Source organism: Hyperolius riggenbachi, chromosome 6 (genome assembly GCF_040937935.1).
Source record: "Hyperolius riggenbachi isolate aHypRig1 chromosome 6, aHypRig1.pri, whole genome shotgun sequence".
NCBI lineage: Eukaryota > Metazoa > Chordata > Amphibia > Anura > Hyperoliidae > Hyperolius > Hyperolius riggenbachi.
Window position 1 is genome coordinate 75,899,911 of NC_090651.1, and position 23,729 is coordinate 75,923,639.

Below are 23,729 nucleotides of genomic sequence, written 5' to 3' on the forward strand. Positions count from 1 at the left end.
CTTCACTTGCCAAAGAAGTGGATGCAATTTAGGAAATGAAAATCATCAATTGCTGACGAGTCACCAAGCAGCTAGTTAATTAAAGGAACACTATCAAACCAAGTGTTCAAAAATGACAATGTACAAATAATGTCTAAGTAGCTGTGTATACATTTTCCTACTTTCCATGTTAAATATCAGGGGCAAAAGCTTTAATTCATTGGCCTCAATTCACTAAACTTATCTCCTGTCTTTAATAACTCTTCTAGAGTTGTTACCATGGTGATAAGGCATGTAGTATTCAGGAAACATTTTACCTCAGGCCAACCTAAAGTTAACTCTTCTGTCTTTAAATTAACTCTCCAATCCTTAAAATAACTCCAGAGTTAAAGACAGGCTGTTAATTAGCTGCATGTGAAAATAACTACAGAGGAGGTAAATTAACTACAGAGGAGGTGAATTAACTACAGAGGAGGTGAATTAACTACAGAGGAGGTAAATTAACTACAGGAGAGGTAACTTAAGGAATGAAGAGGTAAGATAACTCTCTTACTAGTGGAGGTAAGTTTTCTCTTGCCTTATTATCTCCAGCATGATCTTAGTGAATTGAGGCCATTGTGTGTAGGATTTAGATCTATTGGGACAATCATTTGCAAAAGGGGTGTCTGTTTCAGTGCACAGCCAGTGTTGTTTTTTTTGCATATCAGTTTACAGAGTATTTTTCTCTAAAAGCAAAAAAAGTATGAAAAGCTGTGGCGACACGGACAATTACAAATGTTTATAACAAGTTACATTTCCACTGCTCTCCTGCAGACAGCTCAGAAACACAGGCTGCTTCTGAGAGCTTTCTCTCACTCAGGGTTAACAGATGCACTGTGAGGGAATTCCCCCATCTCTTGTGGCTCACTCTGCCATCAGATTACAGCAGACTGCTGTAAATTCAGAGTGAAAGGAATTTGTTACAGTAAACAAAAGAGATAAGCAAATGAAATATATACATCATTATTTACCAGTACTTCAGGAACTCTCTCAAACCCAGGTTAAAAAAAACATGTTAATTGATAGTGTTCCTTTAAAACAACAGCAGGTAAGGCTAATTGATCATCAGTAGCTTTCATTCCTACCTCTGCTTGCCGGTCTTATGCCTGGTACACACCATGCAATTTCCTGTCAGGTTGGCGGGTCGAAACGATTATTTCCAACAGGTCCGATCTGATTTCTGATCACATTGCCATAGGCTGTCACATTGTCATAGGTTGAGGGCTGAAGTTGCTATCAGCTTGCCTGTGTGTAAATTCAGTCCCCTCTCCTCCTCCCTTCTCCGTTCTGCTTCTGAAATACATGTCTAGTAACATCCTCCTCCTCCTGCCCAGACTGAGCTCCCATAAGCCCTTGCTACAGTGCCAAGGCACAAAAGGTGCTGTGGGCGAGGCTTGCTTAGTTTATAGGGAATTAGAGTATTAAAACAAAACAAAAAAAGTATTTGGCTTGAGGAATGCCCTATAAACTATATGAAAGGAACACAATGATGCAATGAGTAAAAGTTTATCTCAGATCCACTTTAAATAAAATGCTATAGGAGGGTTTTAAATGAGCAGTTTTAGACACATAACCGATGTAGGTAGGCTTTGTGCAATGATTTACATGGCTGTCTACTGTCCCGAAGTGAAGCATTATGGTCTTGCTCTTTGGATACATGGAAGCGATTTTCTTGCATTTATTTTGTTTTAATAAGGTTGTACTGTACTTTATTTGCACATCTGTGATCTTTTGGTCAGGTCTGATCATCGCTCTTTGCTCATTTCAAGAGGGCATAATAAACGGATATTCATAATTGTATTGTTGTAAGGGAGTCAGATGGGGCTGTTGTAATGTATTTATTCATTTATTTAGCCTTTAATTAGTTATTCCTCTTTAGTGTAAAGAAAAAAAATTGTCCTATAGATGTCAGTTTGTGACGTAAGCCTTAAGCCTTATACACACATGCGAGGGCCATCTTGGGGAGGGACTGGGACTCAATCCCTTGGGATCTCTTGGGCTACAGTGCGGGGCCCAGACTGTCCACACATTCTGTTGCTATGCAGGGGTAGGAGGGCTGATGGAGTGCTTCACAACTAAGCTGGACAGAGCAGCCAGGGTGAGTAGAGAGAACAATGTCCTTGGCCGGGACAAGGCACCAAGGAGGTTGTTAACCTCTGTACACACACTAGATTCTCTGCAGAGGCAGCCCCACCTTGCCACCTTGGCCGAGAACTATCCATCATGTGTACAAGGCATACATGACATTAAATGGGAGCTATCAATCAAAGACTGCAGTTGCTCTAAAAATGTTCTTATTGTTTGAAATAAACTTTACAAATTCATGGCAACAGTATATGGTATGATGTTTCTCCTCTTTCTGTCTGATTAGTTCATACTGTGCACAAAGCAGGAAGTAAAATATGTATTGCTCCCTTTGCGCCCCTAGGTGTGGAATTCTGGAAATTGTTCCTGAGCACCTAGCTGTGCTGTCATAGGTCAGAGTGAGATCACATAACAAGGATCACTGATGACTCTCTGGTCTCTCTGCAGGCGTACAGCTTCGCTATCGGCACCTGGCCTAAGAATGGACTCCTAGACATGAACAAAGGCATGAGTCTGCAGCACATAGGGCGGCCACACAGCGGCATAGGTGAGTACTATCTATCTTTATACACTGACATCCCAATATAACATGTACCACTGATCCAGTGTGCTGCTCTAAGAGCTTATTCTTATGATATCAGGAAAGTGATCCTGGAACTTTGCATATACTTTGTATATTTTATAACCCATAAACACTGCACAGCAAAGACTGCAAACACAGTACCTGGTCTGCTGCAACAAGGCCAGCTGGCCTCATTGTAACTGACAAGCTTTAGTCAAAGATGAAGCGATGCACAAGTGAATTGAGTTTTCTCCTTTTGTGGTTGGCTGATATTGCCATAGGAATGCAACACTAATCTGATTATCGAGTGAAAGAATCTATTTTGTTTTTTGTCAGGAGATGATCTTAGGGCCTGTTTCCTACACATGATTTTGGATGTAGATACACAGCCTATTGAAATCAATAGGATCCATCTGATTCATGTGAGGGATAAGAAATGCTGCCGGCTGCAGTTCTTCACAGAATGCATCGAATCACCATAGCTGTGCAAGGCACAGCGATAGCGATTCAGATGAGAATTGGTATTAGCCCAGGTGCTGCGTCTGATCCAGAAATGGACACAGCACGCTAGTAGCAGCCGAGCCTAATGCTAGGTACACACGATACAACTTTCTGGCGGATTTACTTTCCAGATCGAATATTTCCAACATGACCGATCTGAATTTCGATCGATTTTCCGTTCACCTCTATAAAAATCTAATGAATATTCAGATTGGACATGTTGGAAATAGTCAATCTGGCAGGTAAATGTGCCAGAAAATTGTATCATGGGTACCTAGCAAGAGTTTGGCAAAGCAACCGGTCTTAGCAGACCGGTGATTTCGGCCTACCAAATTATACCTATGGTACCTGTAATAATAGAATCCATTCATGTCTGATTGTATGTGTACAATACTGTGTTGCATATTACAACAATTTGTATGATATAGGTTGTACCCCCTCCCCACTGTACAATTTCTCTATTGCTATTTCTGTCCCTGATGAAGTAATGCACTTAAAATAAAAAAGGGGGGGGGGGGGATATTTAGCTGAAGTTGCACTGTAAGTTTACCAGATCTGCATGCTTTACATACTCAAGGCTGAATTTATGATTTTAGCACCCCTGGGCCTATATTCTTGTTTCTCCCCTTCCATGTGTAGCTGTGTCTACCTCTCCCCCTGCAGCCCTTATTTTCAGTTAGCATCCTCCTCTTCCATGTCTCCTCACCCCTCTTACATGTCTAGAGGCCCACTTAGATTGCATCAGCCCAAGACCTGGACCTTTGTTGGCCTTGTCAGAAATCCAGCCTTGTATACTGCCTTTGCCTGAAAACATCTCGTACTAGTTTTGCATTAATATTCTGCTTTGCTCAGGAAGATAGTTGTTCAATAGTTGCTGAGGAGGTTGGTGAGTCCGACATCTCATTTCTTTTTATAGAAAATAGTAACCAGCATCCTGCTCTGTGATTGGCTCAGATCACAGCTGCTAATATTACCAATGTATGCTTTCCAGCAGGGAGGGTGTTCCATGACAAGCTCAGTGGATCAGGGGCTCCATATGGTCTGTCCCATAGACTAGGATTGCCAGCAATAATGTGCATGAGTATTCATGAACTGAACTGTTTGTTCATCTGTGATCAGAGTCATCAGATTACTAATATATGCTGCTGATATGGGGCAGCCTCATGTCTGGACATCATAAATACACAGAGATGACTTTCCAGAGGGCTCATATCATTAGTGGATTCTGTCTGATGCTGTTATCAAAGAAATGGTTAATTTTCTGTTCAGTCTCTGACCGCGAAACTCTTCAATCAATAGATGTTAAGGAGATGAATTATTTAAATCTCAGCAGCATTTAATTAGAGAGACTGTTCTGAGGGATGGCTTTGCTGGGGTTATTGACAGCACTTGCATTAGAATTTGGTTTGGGCAAGCATTGGGGCATTCATTTAACTGCTGTATGGGGACAGCCCTAGAGGAGCTGAGCTTATAGCAGAACTGTATGCAATTTCACCTTCCTCTGCTCCTTTCCCAGGAACAACAAGTGTGAACTGGGGATATGCAGATTACTCTGCTCCCCCGTTCCTGTAGCCTGTAATCATTTACTGTCGCTGTACATTAAATGGAATGCTGATCAGGAGAACAGCCTCGGGAATATGACTTATTGGTAGGCTAAGCATTAATGCTTTGTGCCAGTCAGGAGCTTCAAAAGCATATACAACCGTGGGTGTATGGAAGGACAGATAATATAGGGTGCAAATATAGTATTACCATGGTGTAATTAAATATCATACATCTACAGTGTGGGATATAGGCTTTTGCATGGTAACATTTGAGGAGGATTCAAAGCCAGCAGCTATATTAACCTCCCTGGCTGTATGATTATTTCCAGATTTTGTTCAGCCCCTAAAATCAGGAAAAAAAAACATGCCGCCAGAGTCTCTCCAGCAGCCCCAGCACTCACCTCCCTGGGCTCCAGGGCTGCAATTTTACCTCCGTCCTCCGGGTGGCGCTGTAACTCTGTAGTGAGATTGATGACTGCGATCTCACCAGAGTGATTCAGAGCCTCAGAGGACAGGAAGGAGAACGGCTAGCAGCGTCTGTATCCCCCGGGAGGTGAGTAAAAACGTCCGCGGCCCGCTATACTCTGCATTGAGCTCCCGGCGGCTAGGCCGAGCTACACTCGGGATTACCGCCAAGGAGGTTAATAAATGGGGACTTGCACAACTGAAAAGATAGAACGGGGTGTTTTTGACTTTGCATTACAATAATTTGAAAAAGGATCCTAGCTATAACTTTTTTCTCTAATAGGCAGGGCTAAAGTTGCCACTTAATCCAGTGTATTTAAAGGACTACTTCCGGCAGATCGATGGAATCGATCGATTTCAGATGGAAATTGGTCGATCGGTCAGCGCTTGCATTATCGATTTCACAGCCGTTTCGATCACAGTGATCGAATCTGCTGTCTATCGGCGGGAGGTCGCATTAGTGGATAGGCACCTTTAGAGGCAGAGGATTAGCAAGACAGCCAGCCAATAAGCAATGTTTAAAAGGAAATGAATATGTCAACCTCCATATCTCTCTCCGTTCAGGTGTCCTTTAATCTCCAATATATACATTGTGGCAGCAGACTATGTTTCTATCACTCCATTCACTTCTATAACAGGACAGGCATCTGCGTAGCCTGAGGCTGAGCATTCACTATTCTCTCTCTTGACAATAACATTTATATTGCAGAGTTCTCCACGCTGAAAAGTAGGAAAAGTAGATTTCAGGAAACCGTTATACCAAACTTTTTTTGGCTGCTGGTTTGGCAATATGCTTTCTGCTTTTGAGGTCCTCCCTCACTTCTATAGGCTCCACCAATGATTCACCTTCTTCTCCCCGGGCTCTTGTTAGAGTGCCCTCTCTTGTCATGTTACTCCTTGTCGGGTCATGTGACAAGAGAGGGTGCAGTAGTCATAGCGACAAGTACGCTTGGAGACATCAGATCCCGCTGGAGCTACCTCTCTCCTACACTCTCTGCCCACTGCACCTCACGGGGTCCACGGCAGGCCTCATGGACATGCTGGCCACTCACGCTAGGCCAAACTTGGCTACAAGCCCCATAGCAGCCTCTGCTCCAGCTATGGTAATCCCTGCACCACTGGTGCTCAGCGTGCATATTAAATATACAGTAGAGTCTCGGTTATCCGGCTTTAACGAGGATCGGCTGATGCCGGATAAGTGTGCTTTCTGGTTGCTTGAGACGCAATGTTAAAAATAGACCCTGATAAAACTATACCATACCACACTCTAAATACATATCATGAACTCTATTTAATGTTAAGCCTTTCCACTCTGAGTTTTTTCCTAAAGGGAGTCATTTCTGCTCAGATTTTTTTTTTTTTTTTTTTTACAGAAATGCGCTCTCCCTCTTACTCTCTCTCCCATTCTTACATGGAACATAACATAGTAACATGGTATATCTTATTGTAAAGAACACATTATAACGTTTAATTTAATACCTTATTTGGACAGTTTGGCATCTTCTATTGCCTGGAAGCAGAGAAGAAAGCCAAGGTATGGTAAATTGTAAAACAATTTCCTGGGTGTAATCCTGGCCAGCGTGAGCAAGTTTCGCAAAAATAGGTTGTTTTATGCCTGCCACCTGGTGTCTTCATGTCACTACACACGATGCAATCTTTGGCATTTTGATTGGGCATTAGAGCAATGAAATGCTGGCTACTATTTATACTCTCCTCCACGTCCATTGCATAGGATGCCATTGATCCTCTATGCAACTTTGCAAGCAATCTGCAATGGAATCTGCAAAAAGGAATCAGCAAGGAATCTGCAAAAAAATCTGCAAGGAAAATGCAATGAAATTTAATTGTATATGTCACTTCCTGGTAGCGCTGATTGCGCACTTCCGGTTTGGGGCAGGGGGGTACTCTTACATGCCCACAAGATATGGGGAGAGAGATCGGGGTTTGCGGCGGGCCTGATGCGCCGCAAACCGCCGCTGAAAAAATGTCCCGCATGGTGGGACATACGAGTGCAACGCCGAATTCGCGATGTCCCGCTATGCGGGATTTACGAGTGCAAAGGGTTAAAATACAGGAATTGAAAGTATGTTAAACCTTTGGGGAGCTGCGGAAACCCAGTCTTTAAGCACAGCAGAGCCCACAAGAAGTTTGCCTTCTCCACTATTAGTACTGCCAGTGACTTGTGCTGGTTACTTGAGTTCTGGATAACCGGGACTCTACTGTATATTTGGAAAAAACAGGCAGTCTCATTTGTTGAATAGCTACAGTGAGTTGCCTTAGGGGCTCATTTTGCAGTCTTAGGAAGCTTCCAGCATGCACTTTTCGTTTTGTTATTGCATATTGTAGAGAACACCATGGTTGCACAATGTCTGTCCCTGGTGAGTGAGTTTGCTGAGATGATTCTGCTTTAGCTCCAGTCACTCTCCCCATACTAGTCACCATTTTCTGGCTAGAGTAGATAACTCTGCTATATATCCATAAATCTCACACCGCTCTGTATTGTGGCGATGCTGGCTCAGGCCCTTTGCCTGGAAGATCTCCGTTAAAATCTAAGTCGCAGGTTCAGCTGGTGACCCGACTGCCCCGGCCCGTCTTCCTTGGGAGGCAGTTATGGGGTTTCCAGTTATAATTAAGTCATAATATCAATCACTTGTCACCCGGTGCTGTGTGCGACTCTGCTGTGAGTGTGTTTTAGCTCCATTCTGCAGCTTGGGACGCAGCCCATTACACACTGAGAGTTCCCAGCACTCTGCAATCAATGCTTTAATTGATACTTCATGCAGTTAATGTATCCCAGAAATGAGTAATATCCTCCCCTCGCACTGAGTGACACTGAGGTATGGTGCGTTCACACTGTCGCGGTGTCTGTGTTGTGATGCTGCCCAGGATAGTGTTGCTAAAATGGCACTTCTACTATTTTGTGGAAAGCCTCAAAGCCTGGAGACCATGTTCTCCTGTCACTTACTGCTGGACTGTTTTCCTTGTGTCTAATAAAGCTTCTGCTTAACGGACACCTGAAGTGAGAGGGATATGGAGGCTGCCATATTTATTTCCTTTCAAACTATACCAGTTGCCTGGCTGTCCTGTTGATCCTCTGCCTCTTAAGGTAGCCATACACTGGTCAATTTGCCATCATATTCAACCAACAGATAGATCCCTCTCTGATCGAATCAGATCAGAGAGGGATCGTATGGCTACCTTTACTGCAAACAGATTGTGAACCGATTTCAGCCTGAAACCGTTAACAATCTGTGGTGGTGGTGGTGCTGCCGCCGCTCCCCTCCCCCCGCCCCGCATACATTACCTGCTCCGCCGGCGCAACTCCCCAGGTCTCCGCTGTCTTCTCCACTCTGGTCTTCGGGTCCGGCATGCTTCACGTCTTCCTGTCTGGGGGAAGTTTAAACAGTAGAGTGCCCTCTACTGTTTAAACTTCCTGCCGGGACAAGAAGTGAAGCATGCCCGAGACCAGTCCAGCGCGGAGAAGAAGACAGCAGAGACCTGGGGAGTCGCGCCGGCGGAGCAGATAATGTATTGCAGCTGTATTGCGTCGGTCGTCGGGCACTCGAATGCCGCTAGCGACGCGCTCCCTACCCGCGGGCTATCGACGGTAATTTCCCGCACGGAGCAATCAACGGGATCAATCTATTTTGGAACGAAATTGATCGAAATTTAGCGTGTAGCGTGAACGATGTGACAGCAGATTCGATCCCAGTGATCGAATCTGCTGTCGATAGGCGGGGAATCGGCCTAGTGTATGGCCAGCTTAATACATTTAGCCATAGACCCCGAACAAGCATATGATTAGAGAAGTATAATTGCTGTTGTATGAAGACCCTCAATAATTAGAGAAGTATAATCGCTGCTGTATGAAGACCCTCAATGATTAGAGAAGTATCATCGCTGTTGTATGAAGACCCCCAATGATTACAGAAGTATAATCGCTGCTGTATGAAGACCCTCAATGATTAGAGAAGTATCATCGCTGCTGTATGAATATCCTCAATGATTAGAGAAGTATCATCGCTGTTGTATGAAGACCCCCAATGATTAGAGAAGTATAATCGCTGCTGTAGGAAGACCCTCAATGATTAGAGAAGTATCACCACTGTTGTTCTAAGACACCAAATTACTAGAGAAGTATCATCGCTGCTGTAGTAAGACCCTCAATTATTATAGAAGTATCGTTGCTGTTGTATGAAGACCCCAAATGATTAGAGAAATATCAATGCTGTTTTTATAAGACCCCCAATAATTAGAGAAGTATCATCACTGTTGTGTAAAGACCCCCAGTGATTATAGAAGTACCATTGCTGTTGTATGAAGACCCTCAATGACTATATAAATATCATTGCTGTTGTATGAATACCCCCAATGATTAGAGAAATATCAGTGCTGTTGTTCGAAGACCCCCAATGATTATAGAAGTATAATCACTGTTCTGTGAAGACCCTCAATGTTTATAGAAGTATCTTTGTTGTGCAAAGATTTCCAGTGATTCTTAAAGTATCATGCTGTTGTATGAAGACCCCCAATAATTGTGGAAGTATTAAATCTGTTGTTTTAAGACCCCAATGATTAGAGACGTATCCTCACTGTGTACGAAGACCCCCAGTGATTACAGAAATATCATCACCGTTTTTTTAAGACACCAGATGAATAGAGAGGTATAATCGCTGTTGTAGGAAGACCCCCAATGATTAGAGAGGTATCATCGCTGTTGTAGGAAGACCCTCAATGATTAGAGAAGTATCATCGTTGCTGTAGGAAGACCCTCAATGATTACAAAAGTTCATCGCTGGTTTAGGAAGACCCTCAATGATTAGAGAAGTATCATCGTTGTTGTAGGAAGACCCTCAATGATTAGAGAAGTATCATCGCTGTTGTAGGAAGACTCCCAATGATTAGAGAAGTATCATCGCTGTTGTAGGAAGACCCCCAATGATAAGAGAAGTATCATCGCTGTTGTAGGAAGACCCCCAATGATTAGAGAAGTATCATCGCTGTTGTAGGAAGACCCCCAATGATAAGAGAAGTATCATCGCTGTTGTATGAAGACCCTCAATGAAATCTCAACAAATCTCTGTTCTAAGACAGCCAGCCTTTGTTCTGAGATCATGTCCGTGTGTTAATATTTTATTAGCATTTTAGCAGTGCAGTGCAATAAATATCAAGAAATTGGGGGACCTTCATTTCAAATTTGGTGCTCCAAGTTGTATAAATGATAATATGTGATAACTAATTACTGAGTGTAATGAGATCTTTCTCCTATTACACAGACATGAAAATAAACATTAATGTACAGATCAGTGATATTTTTTTGTCACTTCGATATAGCTGCAGATCGAGAATTCCATCCACCCATCAGAGGCCCCGATTGTAATTATTTTTCCCTCCCCTGACACCATTGTGCAGATGAAAGCGTCACGGCCATGATGCTGGTCATAGAGATGATTAATTAGTGATAACACTAATGAATAAACACCACTGATAGGCCATTGATGGATTTTGGACATTATTCCTGAATGCGGCTGTTTGGAGAATTTTGGCATGTCACAGGCGGATGATGTAAGTCGCGGGTTCATTTAGCCAAGTGGGAGTAATGGCTGATGACATCATGAGAGAAGAAAGATTATAGAAATAGATGGAAGAAACCCAGCCAGAGCCATTTGTCCTTCCTGAGAGGAGGAAGATGGATCTGGGCAGACAGACACATAATGCCAGAGCATTGTCAGCGGAGTCACACAATGCATGAGGGAATCAAGGTACCAGGAGCTTGCTGTCTGTCGCAGAACTACAAGTCCCAGCATGCCTCTCAGTGAAAAGTCTTAACGTTTTAAGCCCACCTCAAGGATACTTCTAAATACCCCATCTTAGTAAGAGGAATTACCAGATTTACTCTTATTGGTGTTATGTCAGATTTTTGCAACAATTAAAAATCTGATCAGTTGACCTTTTAAAGCATCCCAGGTGAAAGGATCAGCAGGGTCTGTGGACAGGGGTTACTGTAGCTTGGCCCTGTACAATCATGTTGTTCAAAGTGGAAGGCTGTGCACAGATAGGGGGTCTTCATTATTTCATATTCTAAACATTTCTTAGTGATGTGATCGGATCTGCCAGATATCGATGAGAAATATAAGTGTATGTCCACCCCTATGTTTGAAGCACTTGTACTGGTTGCCTTTAACAGGAGGCTTTCTCAGGGTCTGCTGGGTGACGTCATCCCGCCCGTCGCCATGGCGACGGGGGAAGCCCTCCAGGATTGAGCGGAATTTCCTGATCGGAGATCGCCGGAGGCGATCGAAGTGGGTGGGGGGATGCCGCTGCACAGCGGCTATATGATTTAAAAAATTTTTTTTTAAACTGCTGCACTGCCCCCTGGCGGTTTTTAATAGACCGCCAGGAGGGTTAAAGAGGACCTCTAGAGTAAATACTAAAATCCGGCAGCCTGCAAGTAAAAGAAAGTTATGTTTACCCGAGAAGCCTTGTCCCGCAAGGCGGTCCCAAAGTCCCTGCACCACCCGACTTCCGGCGCCTGGCCCCGCCTCCTCTCTCTCCCCGGAGAAAAATGGCAAGTTATTTACTGTAGTAAATAGCTTGGTGTTTTTCTCTGCGGAGAGAGAGGAGGCGGGGACAGGCGCCGGAAGTCAGGTGATGCGGGAACTTTGGGACAGCTTCTCCGGTAAATATAACTTTTTTTTTTACTTGCAGGCTGCCGGATTTTAGTATTTACTCTGGAGGTCCTCTTTAATGACCTTCCAGATTAATTTGCAATTTAGCAGATGTTTCCGGACAGCCAACAGTCAGTCTCACATGGCAAGTTAACGCCATGGTACTGACTTTCTGTGTTCATGTACTCCCGTCGTAGCTTTAAAACTACAGGCCAGAAAAATACAAGACAAGACTTAATTATATCGCACTGTTCTCCTGGCGGACTCAAAACGCCAGAGCTACAGCCATTAGGGAGCACTCTGTAGGCAGTAGCAGTGTTAAGGAATCTTACCCAAAGTCTCCGCACTGAATAGGTGCTGGCTTACTGAACAGAGCTGAGATTCGAACCCTGGTCTCCTGTGTCAGAGACCTTAGCCAATACACTATCCAGCCACATAACAGGCAAGTCCTTCCTGTCGGGCACATTTTTACATGCATTTAACTCTGAGTACCTTGGGTCAAACGTTAAATACTTACCTAAGGAGAGGGAAGCTTCTAGATCCTCCAGAGGCTTCCCACACTGTCCTCCATTGCCAAGCGCCGACCCCTGAAAGGAATCCGACACGCCCCTGTTGGATTCCAGGCTTGCGACTGTGCTGCTCTTCAAGCACGAGTGTGGCTGTACTGTGCCCGCGCAAGCTTGGTCGTTCCTGTGCAGTAAGCTGGAGCCGCTTGTACAAGCACAGGTGCAGCATGGCCACACTCATGCATGAAGATGAATATGGTTGCACTGTGCAGGAGGGTCCAGTAGAGAGCGTGGGAAGGATTCCCTCTTCTTAGGTCAGTATTTAACTTTTGAACTGATGTTCACTTCGGGTTCTCACACATTGCTGATTGTTTTTTTGAGTTTTAGGCTAGACTATCGGTTAGTGTTATATGTGCTTGATACTATGGTTAAGATCCACTAGTCTGTGGTAACACTTAGCATGTAAGCTTTACCAGGCATAACTCCCACTATATATGAAAGACATACGTGGCTTGTATAAAGTCACATGTTCATTTTTGCATGTATCTTGCAAATTACAAAAACTGTGTAAAGTGCATTATGAGGTTTGCGTTGTGAAATTTGTCTGCACTACAGGCACTTGTAAATGTTATTTTATTTTAGTGAATTTGCTCCATGACACCAAAAAACCTTCCCCACCATATAGATGGTGCCAAATCATTGTGAATCTGCATTGCTTTTCCAGATCTTCATAAAAAACTTGCATAAAATCATTTTTCTTTTGTTATACAGCTGATTTATTTGCAGATATGAAAGTATCGGTCAGCAATCAGTGCCATGTATTAGGTCTGTAAATGAAGAATTCGAAAAAAAACCACTGGCACTACCAAATGTAAGGATCAAATGGCCACATCCAACACAGTTTAGCAACGCATGCTCAGGACAGTGAAAGGGTCTTGCAGGCAGGAGAGAGGCACAATGACCTGGTGAAGAGATGTGACCACTGGCAGCTCAGATCCATGTAATCCAGGAAAAGAAAACGTCCGGCACTGTGCGATGGCTTTTAATGATAACAACAGGATAACCAATCTTGTATAATTTGGTACTTCTTCCGAGGCAAAAAAACACCAAAATTTTGGTGCTTTGTTCTGTCTCGGAAGAAGCCCCTCTAAAACGAAACAGCTGTCAGGCATAGTTAGTGCCCTCCACCCACCACCCACGCATCCAACAGATACTTCCAGATTATACATGATTTTTTATCCCGTAGTTATCAATAAAAGCCACCACTCTGTGTCAGACACTCTTTTTCTGGTGCCATGTATTAGCAGCTGACCGAAGCACTGTGGATCTGAGCTGTCAGTCTTCACCAGGTCATTGTACCTCTTTCCTGAGGCCAGTGCAGACGGGAACTTTCTCCTCTGCTGCTGAACATATTAGACAAAACTCAAAGCCACATACAAGTTTTACAGAGCGCACTTTTTGTCATTGTAAACGTCTTGACTCTTTTCATCTTGTAGAAGATGTAGCGTCTCATCTTTGTAGTGGATATGAGTATCTATCAGAGCGTGACACCTGTAGAATGTGCACCCATCTGGAAGATAGAGGGGGAAATATATTTCAAGCAGAACGACTTTGTTAGTGTCATTCTTGCACTCAGTAACAAGGGATAGTGAATGCTCAGTGTTGGCACGGTCTGGAGGTGCAAATCAGACACCTTCCAGGTCTTTTCATTTTTATCGGCTGCCCTTGAAGTATAGATCTTATGTATAATGGGAAGAAATGGACAAATATTGACGTCCGGGCCGGAGATCCTTTCTTAAAATAATGAGGCTTTGTTTGAATGGCAGAGTCATCAGAAATGGGCCCGGCTTGCATTCTTACACCCGTGTGTTTCCCTGTGCAGGAGAGGGGAATATACACAATGGAGATAATGGCATCATCTCTCCATCATTTGAATATATGTACTGAGACCTCTCCCAACCTCCAGCGAGCATCATTTATCCATTCACAGCACAGAAAACTTCTAACAAGACTTCTGAGCTGGTAAAATATTCACATTCTGCTTTACTCGAGGTGATCCCTATACAGTGTAGATGCTGGAGCCCTGTAGGTCTTTCCGTGATGACAATTAGAACATTTACCTTCCGTAAGGAGCAAGAGGTTACAAAGGAAGCATTCCTGCCTGTTAGCACAAGGAAGATACATATACTGTTGTTTCCTCCACCTGTGCCTGGGTGTTGTTTCTACATAACATCTTAGGCATTGTACCCATAATCCTTCTCAGGAAAGGTCTGTGGTTGTCCCCGGTGATGATTTTTTCCCCCTTGAATTCAATAGATAATATATATCTCAGAATACTAAAGTATGTCAAGGAATTATGTTTTATGCCTAAAGTAAATCTGTAATGGGAGAAATATGGAGATTGCCATTACTAACGTTGATGCTATTGGGCTTTTTTTCCGACTGTAATAACTTTGAAGCCACTGACATAGAATGGGTATGCTGACCGAGTGACTTCACTGGCCTTATATACAGTCTTGGTGAGCCCCATTTTGGGCTCACATACGCATGTACTCTAGAAATTTTGCACAGATGTCAGTGCTGTATAAATGCATAATTTGGAAGGACATTAGATTATGGTAGGGAATAGATTGTGCACTCTTCTGAGGAGAGTCCATAACAGGGAGATTGCCAAATGCGGCACGCGTTCCCTGCTCGCTGCTGCTGCTGCGCTACATTTGGAAGGGGGGGGAGAGGCTGCCCCCCCCCCTTCCCGTGCTCTATGTGCGCTGCTCCCCCTTCCTGCGCTCTGCCCCCTCCTGTTTCCCAAAGTCCGGTTCAGTACAGCAGTGCTCATGGGGCCCCAGGGGCTTTGACTTCACGTGACGTCATTATGTAATTAAAGCGGATCCGAGATGAAAAACTAACTATAACAAGTAACTTGTTTATTTTATATCTTATGTACAGATTAGATGGTTTAAACAGCAAATCTAGCTGCATACTGCTTTAATAGAATATGATTATTTCTTCCTGTGATACAATGACAGCAGCCATGTTGTTTGTATACTATACACAGAGGCAGGCTTATTTGCACCATCAGCACTCAGACTGAAAAAACCTAATCCCCCCTCCTCCTCCCTCCTCCCCTCTGCCTCTGAAATCTCTGGCTAGTAATACCTCCCCCTCCTCCTGCCCAGACTGAGCTCCCATGAGCCCTTGCTACTGCCATCGCTCTCTGAAAACTGTGGGTGGGGCTTATTTATTTTATAGGGAATTAGAGTATTAAAAAAAATCAAAAAAGTATTTGGCTTGAGGAATGCCCTATAAACTATATGAAAGGAACACAATTATGCAATGAGTAAAAGTTCATCTCGGATCCACTTTAAAAGGCCTACCGGGCTTTTTCCAAAGCTCCCAGCGGCCCAGTCTGGCCCTGAGTATAAACTGTTTTTTTCGTGGTTATGAACATGCTTTTAAAGCGTTTGAACTACTTGTAACAGTTTATAAATTACTGTAACATTTAACAACAAAAATATGTAAAAAGAAAACAGTATTGTATGTTTTGTACATGGAGGTAACTTTGTATCTCTAAAACGTTGTAACCTGAGTCGTTCTTAAGTATGGGACTGTCTGTATAGTGACCTTGGGGGAGGTGTGGAAACCAGTCTTTAACCTCCTGAGCGGTATGGACGAGCTCAGCTCGTCCATCACCGCCGGAGGCTGCCGCTCAGGCCCTGCTGGGCCGATTTTCCTCAAATAAAAAGCAGCACACGCAGCCGGCACTTTGCCAGCCGCGTGTGCTGCCTGATCGCCGCCGTGAGCAGCGGTGGAAGAGGGTCCCCCCAGCCGCCCGAGCCCTGCGCAGCCGGACCAATCAGTTCCGGCCAGCGCTAAGGGCTGGATCGGAGGCGGCTGACGTCAGGACGTCGGCTGACGTCCATGACGTCACTCCGCTCGTCGCCATGGCGACGAGGAAAGCCAAACAAGGAAGGCTGCTCATTGCAGCCTTCCTTGTTACTTATGCTTGCCGGAGGCGATCGGAAGAACGCCTCCGGAGCGCCCTCTAGTGGGCTTTCATGCAGCCAACTTTCAGTTGGCTGCATGAAATAGATTTTTTTTTATAAAAAAAAACCCCTCCCGCAGCCTCCCTGGCAATCTCAATAGAACGCCGGGGAGGTTAAAGGGACTCCGAGCTCATCTTAAAAATGAAAATTGTACTCACCCGGGGCTTTCTCCAGCCCAGTGCTGGGCGGGAGGTCCCACGACGGCGTCCTAGCTCCTCTCCTAGTCCCCGCTCCGGAATGGCTGACCGGCGGCAGCCCGGGCGACACTCGGCCGAATGTCGGGCTTCTTCTTCCGCGTATGACACGGCTGACGTCACACGCCGGCCACCTCGCGTCATCACGGCGGCCGGCGTGAAAGTACTGCGCATGCACGATTAAAGCGCGCATGCGCCGTACTGCCACGCCGGCCGCCGTGATGACGCGAGGCGGCCGGCGTGTGACGTCATACGCGGAGAAAGAAGCCCGACACTCGGCCGAGTGTCGCCCGGGCTGCCGCCGGTCAGCCATTCTGGAGCGGGGACTAGGAGAGGAGCCAGGATGCCCTCGTGGGACCTCCCGACCAGCACTGGGCTGGAGAAAGCCTCGGCTGAGTACTATTTTGCAATTTTTGTTGAGCTCGGATTCCCTTTAAAAACAGCAGAGCTCACAAACAGCCTTAGAATTTGGCCTTTATTGCTGGCAATTTGTGCTGGTTGGTTGAGACCAAGGGCTGTAATAACAGTGCAGGAGATTTGGGCACAGCCGGCGCCACCATAGACCGTAATAGGAATTACGTTTGTGTGTAACTTCAGCGCTGTCAGAAGACGGAACTGAAGTTTCTCTTAAAACACTATAGCTCGGCCTCCAGCAATAGCTGGAAGCCAAATTATATCATTCCCCACCATCCACGTGGACCTAGAGAGGGAATAGTATTTATGCCGCCGGTAACTTGTGCAGTAGCAGGATAAGCCATATACCGGCCATGTCCTGCGCCCAAGTCTCCCGGGGGGCCAATTCATACGTACATGGTTGAGACTGCTAGTTAGTTCATTTTTGGATTAACAGGACTCTACTGTACTTATAAATGGTATAGGGGAGGGGGTTGCGTTTTTAAAATTATCAAAAGATTAATAAAGGAGGAGAAGCAGATACTTGCCTCCTGGGTAAACAAAGACAGGAATAACTACATAGGGACTTTAATTGCACTTTTCAACTCATTACATGTGTCTTAGCCCTTTTCTTCAGTCAAAGTGCCTATTGACTGACCATCAGCGGATATGAGCACCTCTGAGGATGGGCTGCATGTGTGTTCACTAGTGACAGGAAGGCAGCGGGAATCTCTATAGCTGGTGGATATATAGTATTAAATTACAGGTTTTGCTACACCATCTAGAATGGAAAAATCATTTGTGTCTGGATTTGGGCTCTGAAAATCAAATGACTGCCCATGAAAGCTTCCTTCTAATGTTCACTTTAGTGCATGTGCTGCCACTATGGAGGGAGCCACACATATTCCAATATCTGTACACATGTTTACATAGCGCGACTGAACTCTGCAGGTGGGCTGTTATGAGTGGAAACCTGATTCCGTGTGCTTGCAGGAATTACATTCCTTATAGTTTCGTTTTTAAAGAGGAACTGTAGTAAAAATTACATAATGGATAATTTTTTTATTTTTTTTTACAATATTAATTTACGATGTTCATTTACAAATTATTTAGTCAGTGTTTGCGCATTGTAACATCTTTCGTCTCCCTGATTTACATTCTAAAATTTAACCTAGGTGGCGAAATCTTTAGTTCTGCCAGGTGATCTCCGTGGAATGTTTGCTTACTGATAGTTCCAAAGCCAGTTCAAATAATACCAGGTCCTCAAGTAACCTTTGGCAGAAGAATTCTGCATATCTAATCAGGCTAGGTTACGCATCACTTAGAGGGCAGGCTACATTCAATATACAGCTAGATAAAGGTATATTAGGCGTTTCTGATGCTGGAACCAGGATAAATAATGTAAACATGGGTATCCTGTTTAATTTACTGCATTCTTACTAAATGTCACTGCACTGCCTCTTAAAGCGGTTTTAAACTCTGACAAAATATTCAATTATCATATTTGCTTTTGTTCACAAGTATTATTATTCATTTAGAAATTATTAGTTCCTAAAGTTCAGTTTATTTACTTTGAAAGCTGCTGGTGCATTTTACTCATAACTGTTGTATTTCTATTGTAAGTGCAGCCAGTAATGATTTCTGAGCAGTATTTCAGTTCAGGACACATTAGCAGAAGTTTCTGCACAGTCAGAGAATGTTTACTTAATTGTATCAAGGGAAGAATGTAAACACAAGATAAGGTTATCACCAGTTCAGATGCAGCTGCCCCTGCAGGAGAAAAAGTCAGTCCTGTGATTTAACCCTTTGAATGCTGTTTTACTTAAAAAAAAATTGTGCTAGTATATTATATGCTGTAAATAATCTTTTATAGCAAAGAAGAAATGCTGGGTTTCTTTCCACTTTAATAGTGTTAAGGGGTGAGAAGCTATGTTGAATTTGTATTTCTGTCGTAGTTACAATAAATGATGTAACACACTTCCTTTACCATGTCACATTGCTGCTTAAGAGAATTCTCTTACTACCTGCCTCAGTCTCAATGTACATGAAGGGAGGTGATATCTCATCAATGGGAAATCCTGACACATTTTATCGAAAAACCTGAGAAACTGTCTATACAACTTATTGATGGTGAAAACCTGAAAGCTTCCACTATTCCAACTTGTCAAGGAGAGTGGTTTTTATTCTTAAAGGCCAACTGAAGTGAGAGGTATATGGAGGCTGCCATATTGATTTCCTTTTAAACAATAACAGTTGCCTGGCAGTCCTGCTGATCAGTATGGCTGCAGTATTGTCTGAATAACACCAGAAACAAGCATGCAGCTAATTTTGTCAGGTTTGACAATGTCAGAAACACCGGATCTGCTGCGTGCTTGTTCAGGGACTATGGCTAAAAGTATTAGAGGCAGAGGATCAGCAGGGCAGCCAGGCAACTGGTATTGCTTGAAAGGAAATGCATATGGCAGCGTCCATATCCCTCTCCCTTTAGCTGTCCTTTAAAGAGAATCTGTATTGTTAAAATCGCACAAAAGTAAACATACCAGTGCGTTAGGGGACATCTCCTATTACCCTCTGTCACAATTTCGCCGCTCCCCGCCGCATTAAAAGTGGTTAAAAACTGTTTTGAAAAGTTTGTTTATAAACAAGCAAAATGGCCACCAAAACAGGAAGTAGGTTGATGTACAGTATGTCCACACATAGAAAATACATTCATACACAAGTAGGTATACACCCTTCCTTTTGAATCTCAAGAGATCATTGTGTGTTTCTTTCCCCCTGCATCTCTCATGCACTGAAGTTTCAGGCTGCTCTTTTCTTCCTGCAAACAGCTTTGCCTTTGTCTGTAATTCCTTAGTATGTGAAAGCCCAGCCAGCTCAGAGGACGATTTATCCAGCTTGTAAAAGATAAGAGAGAAGAGAGAAGCTGCACTAATCTAAATAATACACAGGCAGTGTGCATAGAGGGGCCTGGAAGGGGGAGTTCATAGCAGAACCACAACACTGAAGAACTTGGCAACCTTCCAGACACAGGCCGACAAGTCTGACAGGGGAAAGATACATTGATTTATTACAGAGACTGTGATAGCAGAAAGTGCTGCAGTAAGCAAGAACACATTAGAATAGCTTTTGGAACTTGTAGGATGATAAAAAAACAGGATGCAATTTTTGTTACGGAGTCTCGTTGCCCGGCGGATCGCTCAAACTCAGTCTTATCACGCGAGGTCAGACAGGCTAAGATCAGTAACGAGCGAGCAGGCACAGTACAGAATCGACAGGCAAGAGAATAGTATGATATCAGGCAGAGTTCAGCAACAGAGTCAGATGGGCAGATGTACAGAAACGATAAGCAAGAGCAGAGTCAGAGGGTAGCAAGAGTCATACACAGAATATCAACACAATATATAATATTTCCTAGTCTTGTGTGAAATCCCTGGTTTCCTCCCAGATCAAAGCACACCGGATACTATCTAAGGTCTGAGCGCTAGCACATAAGTATTCGCAACAGCAGACAAGTTGCGAGTGAACAGAGAAGGCTTATGAAGCAGAGGAGACCCCACGGCCACGCCCATGCCCACCACAACTACTAGACGCCAGAGGCACGGGCGATGTCTCCGAACAAGAAGGCAAGGCGGCTGCGGAAACACCCTGCGTGTCCGCAGCCGCCATAACTGCGGATGTTACAAGTACTGACAGGAATCAGTGATTTTGCCACATCGGGTGGCAATCTATACATGAATGGCCAGCTTTACAGATGTGAAGGATTAACTCCTCCTCTTCCATGTTTTACAAACAAACATTTGTCATTTCTACGTGGGATGTCCATGTCCTACTGTAGCAATGTGTATTTACAATTTTATTACATACAGTGCATCCGAAAAGTATTCACAGCACATCACTCATTCCACTTTTTTGTTATGTTACAGCCTTATTCTAAAATTGAATTCTACACACAACACCATATAATGACAACATGAAAAAAGTTTAAGGATTTGGCAAATTTATTAAAAATAAAAAATTAAGGAAGAACATGTACATAGGTATGCACGGTCTTCGCCTTGAAGATTAAAATTGAGCTCAGGTGCATCCTGTTTCCCCGATCATCCTTGAGATGTTTCTGCAACCGAATTGGAGTACACCTGTGGTAAAGTCAGCTCCCTGCCATAGCGTTTGCGGGACAGGTTGAGCTGACCTCCCGACCACCAAGTGCGGAGGCCTCATACTGCTTGGCTGCTGCTGACCCTGACCCTATGTGGGGGACCTGTTCGCAATAGCCCAGATTTTTGGACGACTGGACGGAAGCATGCTGATGCGGTGAGACATTCCAAACATCCGCTGTTGTATACTGTCATGTGCTTGCAAGCTGAAGACTAACCACTCACGCTTACTGCTGCTGCAATCCTCTCCCCCTCTCTGAAGAAAGGGACTTTGGTACCGGTACCAGAAGGGGTGTATGAGTGGCTATGCATGCATGGTGAGTGGGTGTTGTGGAGCGCTCTGTATGGCTACTTTTAATTGTTTTTAAAGTTGATTTGCCAAACTATAATAAAGTCTTTTTCTACTTTTGATACCCAAGAGGGACCCAGTTATTATTATTTTTCAATTAAAAGTCAGTTGATTAGACATGATTTGGAAAGGCACACACCTGTCTACATAAGGTCCCATAGTTGACCGTTCATGTCAGAGCACAAACCAAGAATGGAGTCGAAGTTTCTTATTTGTATGTATGTATGCATTCATTTATTTTTTGAATATTTTTGATTCTAGTTGATACTGGACTCCTTCCTCTGACACTGAAGAGGATGTTGCTAAATGAATAAAAATAAATAATAAATAGAATGCAGGTGTGTTGACTGCTTGCTCTTGATGTGGTAAAATGACGGCTAATGTTCCTAATAAGAATAGGGTACAGCATATCAAGGATGAAGGTCAGGTCAATCTATTATAACTGCACCCCTCAGTGTCTATCTGTGAGAGCAAATTACATTGATCTCAGCCTGGTCATTGTTTGTTAACATTTCATGAAATGGGAAAAGACCAGGATATAAAATATAATCAGATCATGATTAATAAAAGCCTCTCGTTATTCCTGGGTGTATCGTGAGGTTTAGTCTTCTCTTTAACCCGCTAGTGACAGGTGTAAAGTGTAGCTGTGGGTGTCAGAGGCAGAGAACCTTACAAGCTGGCCTGTTCCCTCTTTTTTGATGGGGCTTTTAGAGAGTGTGTGAAGGCAGCGGGAGGTCAGGCTATGTTATATGGTTCCCCGATGCAGAGTATTAATTAGGCAGAGCGGGGAAGGCGAGAAATAGCGGCTGTTTCTCTGAATGAAGAGGTTAATGGGATGCTCACACACTAGACAGTCTTAATGAGCTTCAGCTGGATGTTCGGGGAGTTTACTCTTTGTGTTAAAAGGGTCACACTGCACTAGTTTGATGTGGATTGTCTCCGGGACCCCTGGTGTCAGAGGTCATCGCCTGTCAGCTCCGCCGTCACTTAGTGACACCATTCTAATTAACTAGTGCGGAGACCGGCAACGGGTCTGACGAGAGGTGCGGCCTGCTCGCCTCTCCAATTCTGCTTTCCCTATCGCCATCTCTGTTTGTTTCCTGGGTAATGGCACTGTATCCATCCGCAGAACAGTGACAGGAGCGGATGGGAGGAAAACAAATTTACTAAGTGCATGAGTCGGGGAGCAGAGTGTGGCAGATCTGGTGCCCTCCTGCTGCCTGTGTGAGGTGCCTCCTCTGCACCCCGACCTCCAACGCCTCCTGTTCACTCCCGCTGTCCATCGCACTTCCTCTCCTCACTCCCGCTGTCCATCCTATATGAGTCAGCACTGCTCATAGGTCGCCTCCTGTCATGATTCCATGTATTTAGTGTTTAACATCACACGCGGCTTCCTGAAAAGGGTAACAATAATTTCTGTAAACTGTGCTAATACAATACAATCTGAGCCTAAATCAGTAACGTGACTTGCCAGCTGTAACCACAACTTCCAGCATAAGATTTTGTAAAGCAATTTAATTTATTGGCCACTTTATCTACCCTTAAACTAAAAAGCATGTGATCTTGCAGTGCACCGTATAGGGAGCGCGTGTCAGCGCTGTCTACATCATTTGCTGGAAAGCGGTTGAGAATACTCTTGGCCTTATTTTTCCCCTTTCCTTTTTTGTTCTTTTTTTGTCCCTCGTTATTCCGTCAGGTATGGCTGCAGGTGACACAGCTGCTTATTAAGGTGGGGGTCGTTTCAGAGCATTGTTGGCGCAGGCTACAAAAGCCAGAAGCCATTTGGTTTCCATGTGTCATACTCTGAAGCTTTGATATAACACGTGTTTTTTTCCCTGTACATTTTATTTGAGAGCAGAAAGCAGCAGGAGTCCCATACACTACTCTTGATAATCAGGCGAAGGGAAGGGAGTCTGTGATTTCTTCTGTAGCCGATGTCTGGTCTTCCACAGTAGTGTCAGAGAAGGTTACACCTGAACTCACAGAGCAGGCACAGGTGATGTGTCATCTCCTCTACCGGCTGGATGTCATTAAATAAATAGACAGCTCTGTAAACCCATGGTCAGCCAGGGAAGACGGGTGCTAAGACTCTATCTCGGCATCTGGAAAATAGACAGCTTCAGAGGAGGGGAGGGGTTCATGGAGGAAACAATGAAGGAAGCAGCAGGGACAACACAGTCCATCACCGTCCAGTCAAAGCACATTAACTTACTGACATGTTTCTCATTAACCAGCCTGAGAGGTGTC

General features: G+C 44.1%; 1 protein-coding gene across 2 annotated transcripts in view; it reads left to right on the forward strand.

Moving 5' to 3' along the window:
• The window catches only part of ERI3 (ERI1 exoribonuclease family member 3), a 343,646-nt gene that overhangs the window by 207,234 nt on the left and 112,683 nt on the right, over positions 1 to 23,729 (forward strand). For both annotated transcript variants that reach the window (XM_068239544.1, XM_068239545.1), the window contains one exon: positions 2,551 to 2,650. In XM_068239544.1, the coding sequence (XP_068095645.1) occupies positions 2,551 to 2,650 (100 nt within the window). The remainder of the gene's footprint in view (positions 1 to 2,550; positions 2,651 to 23,729) is intronic.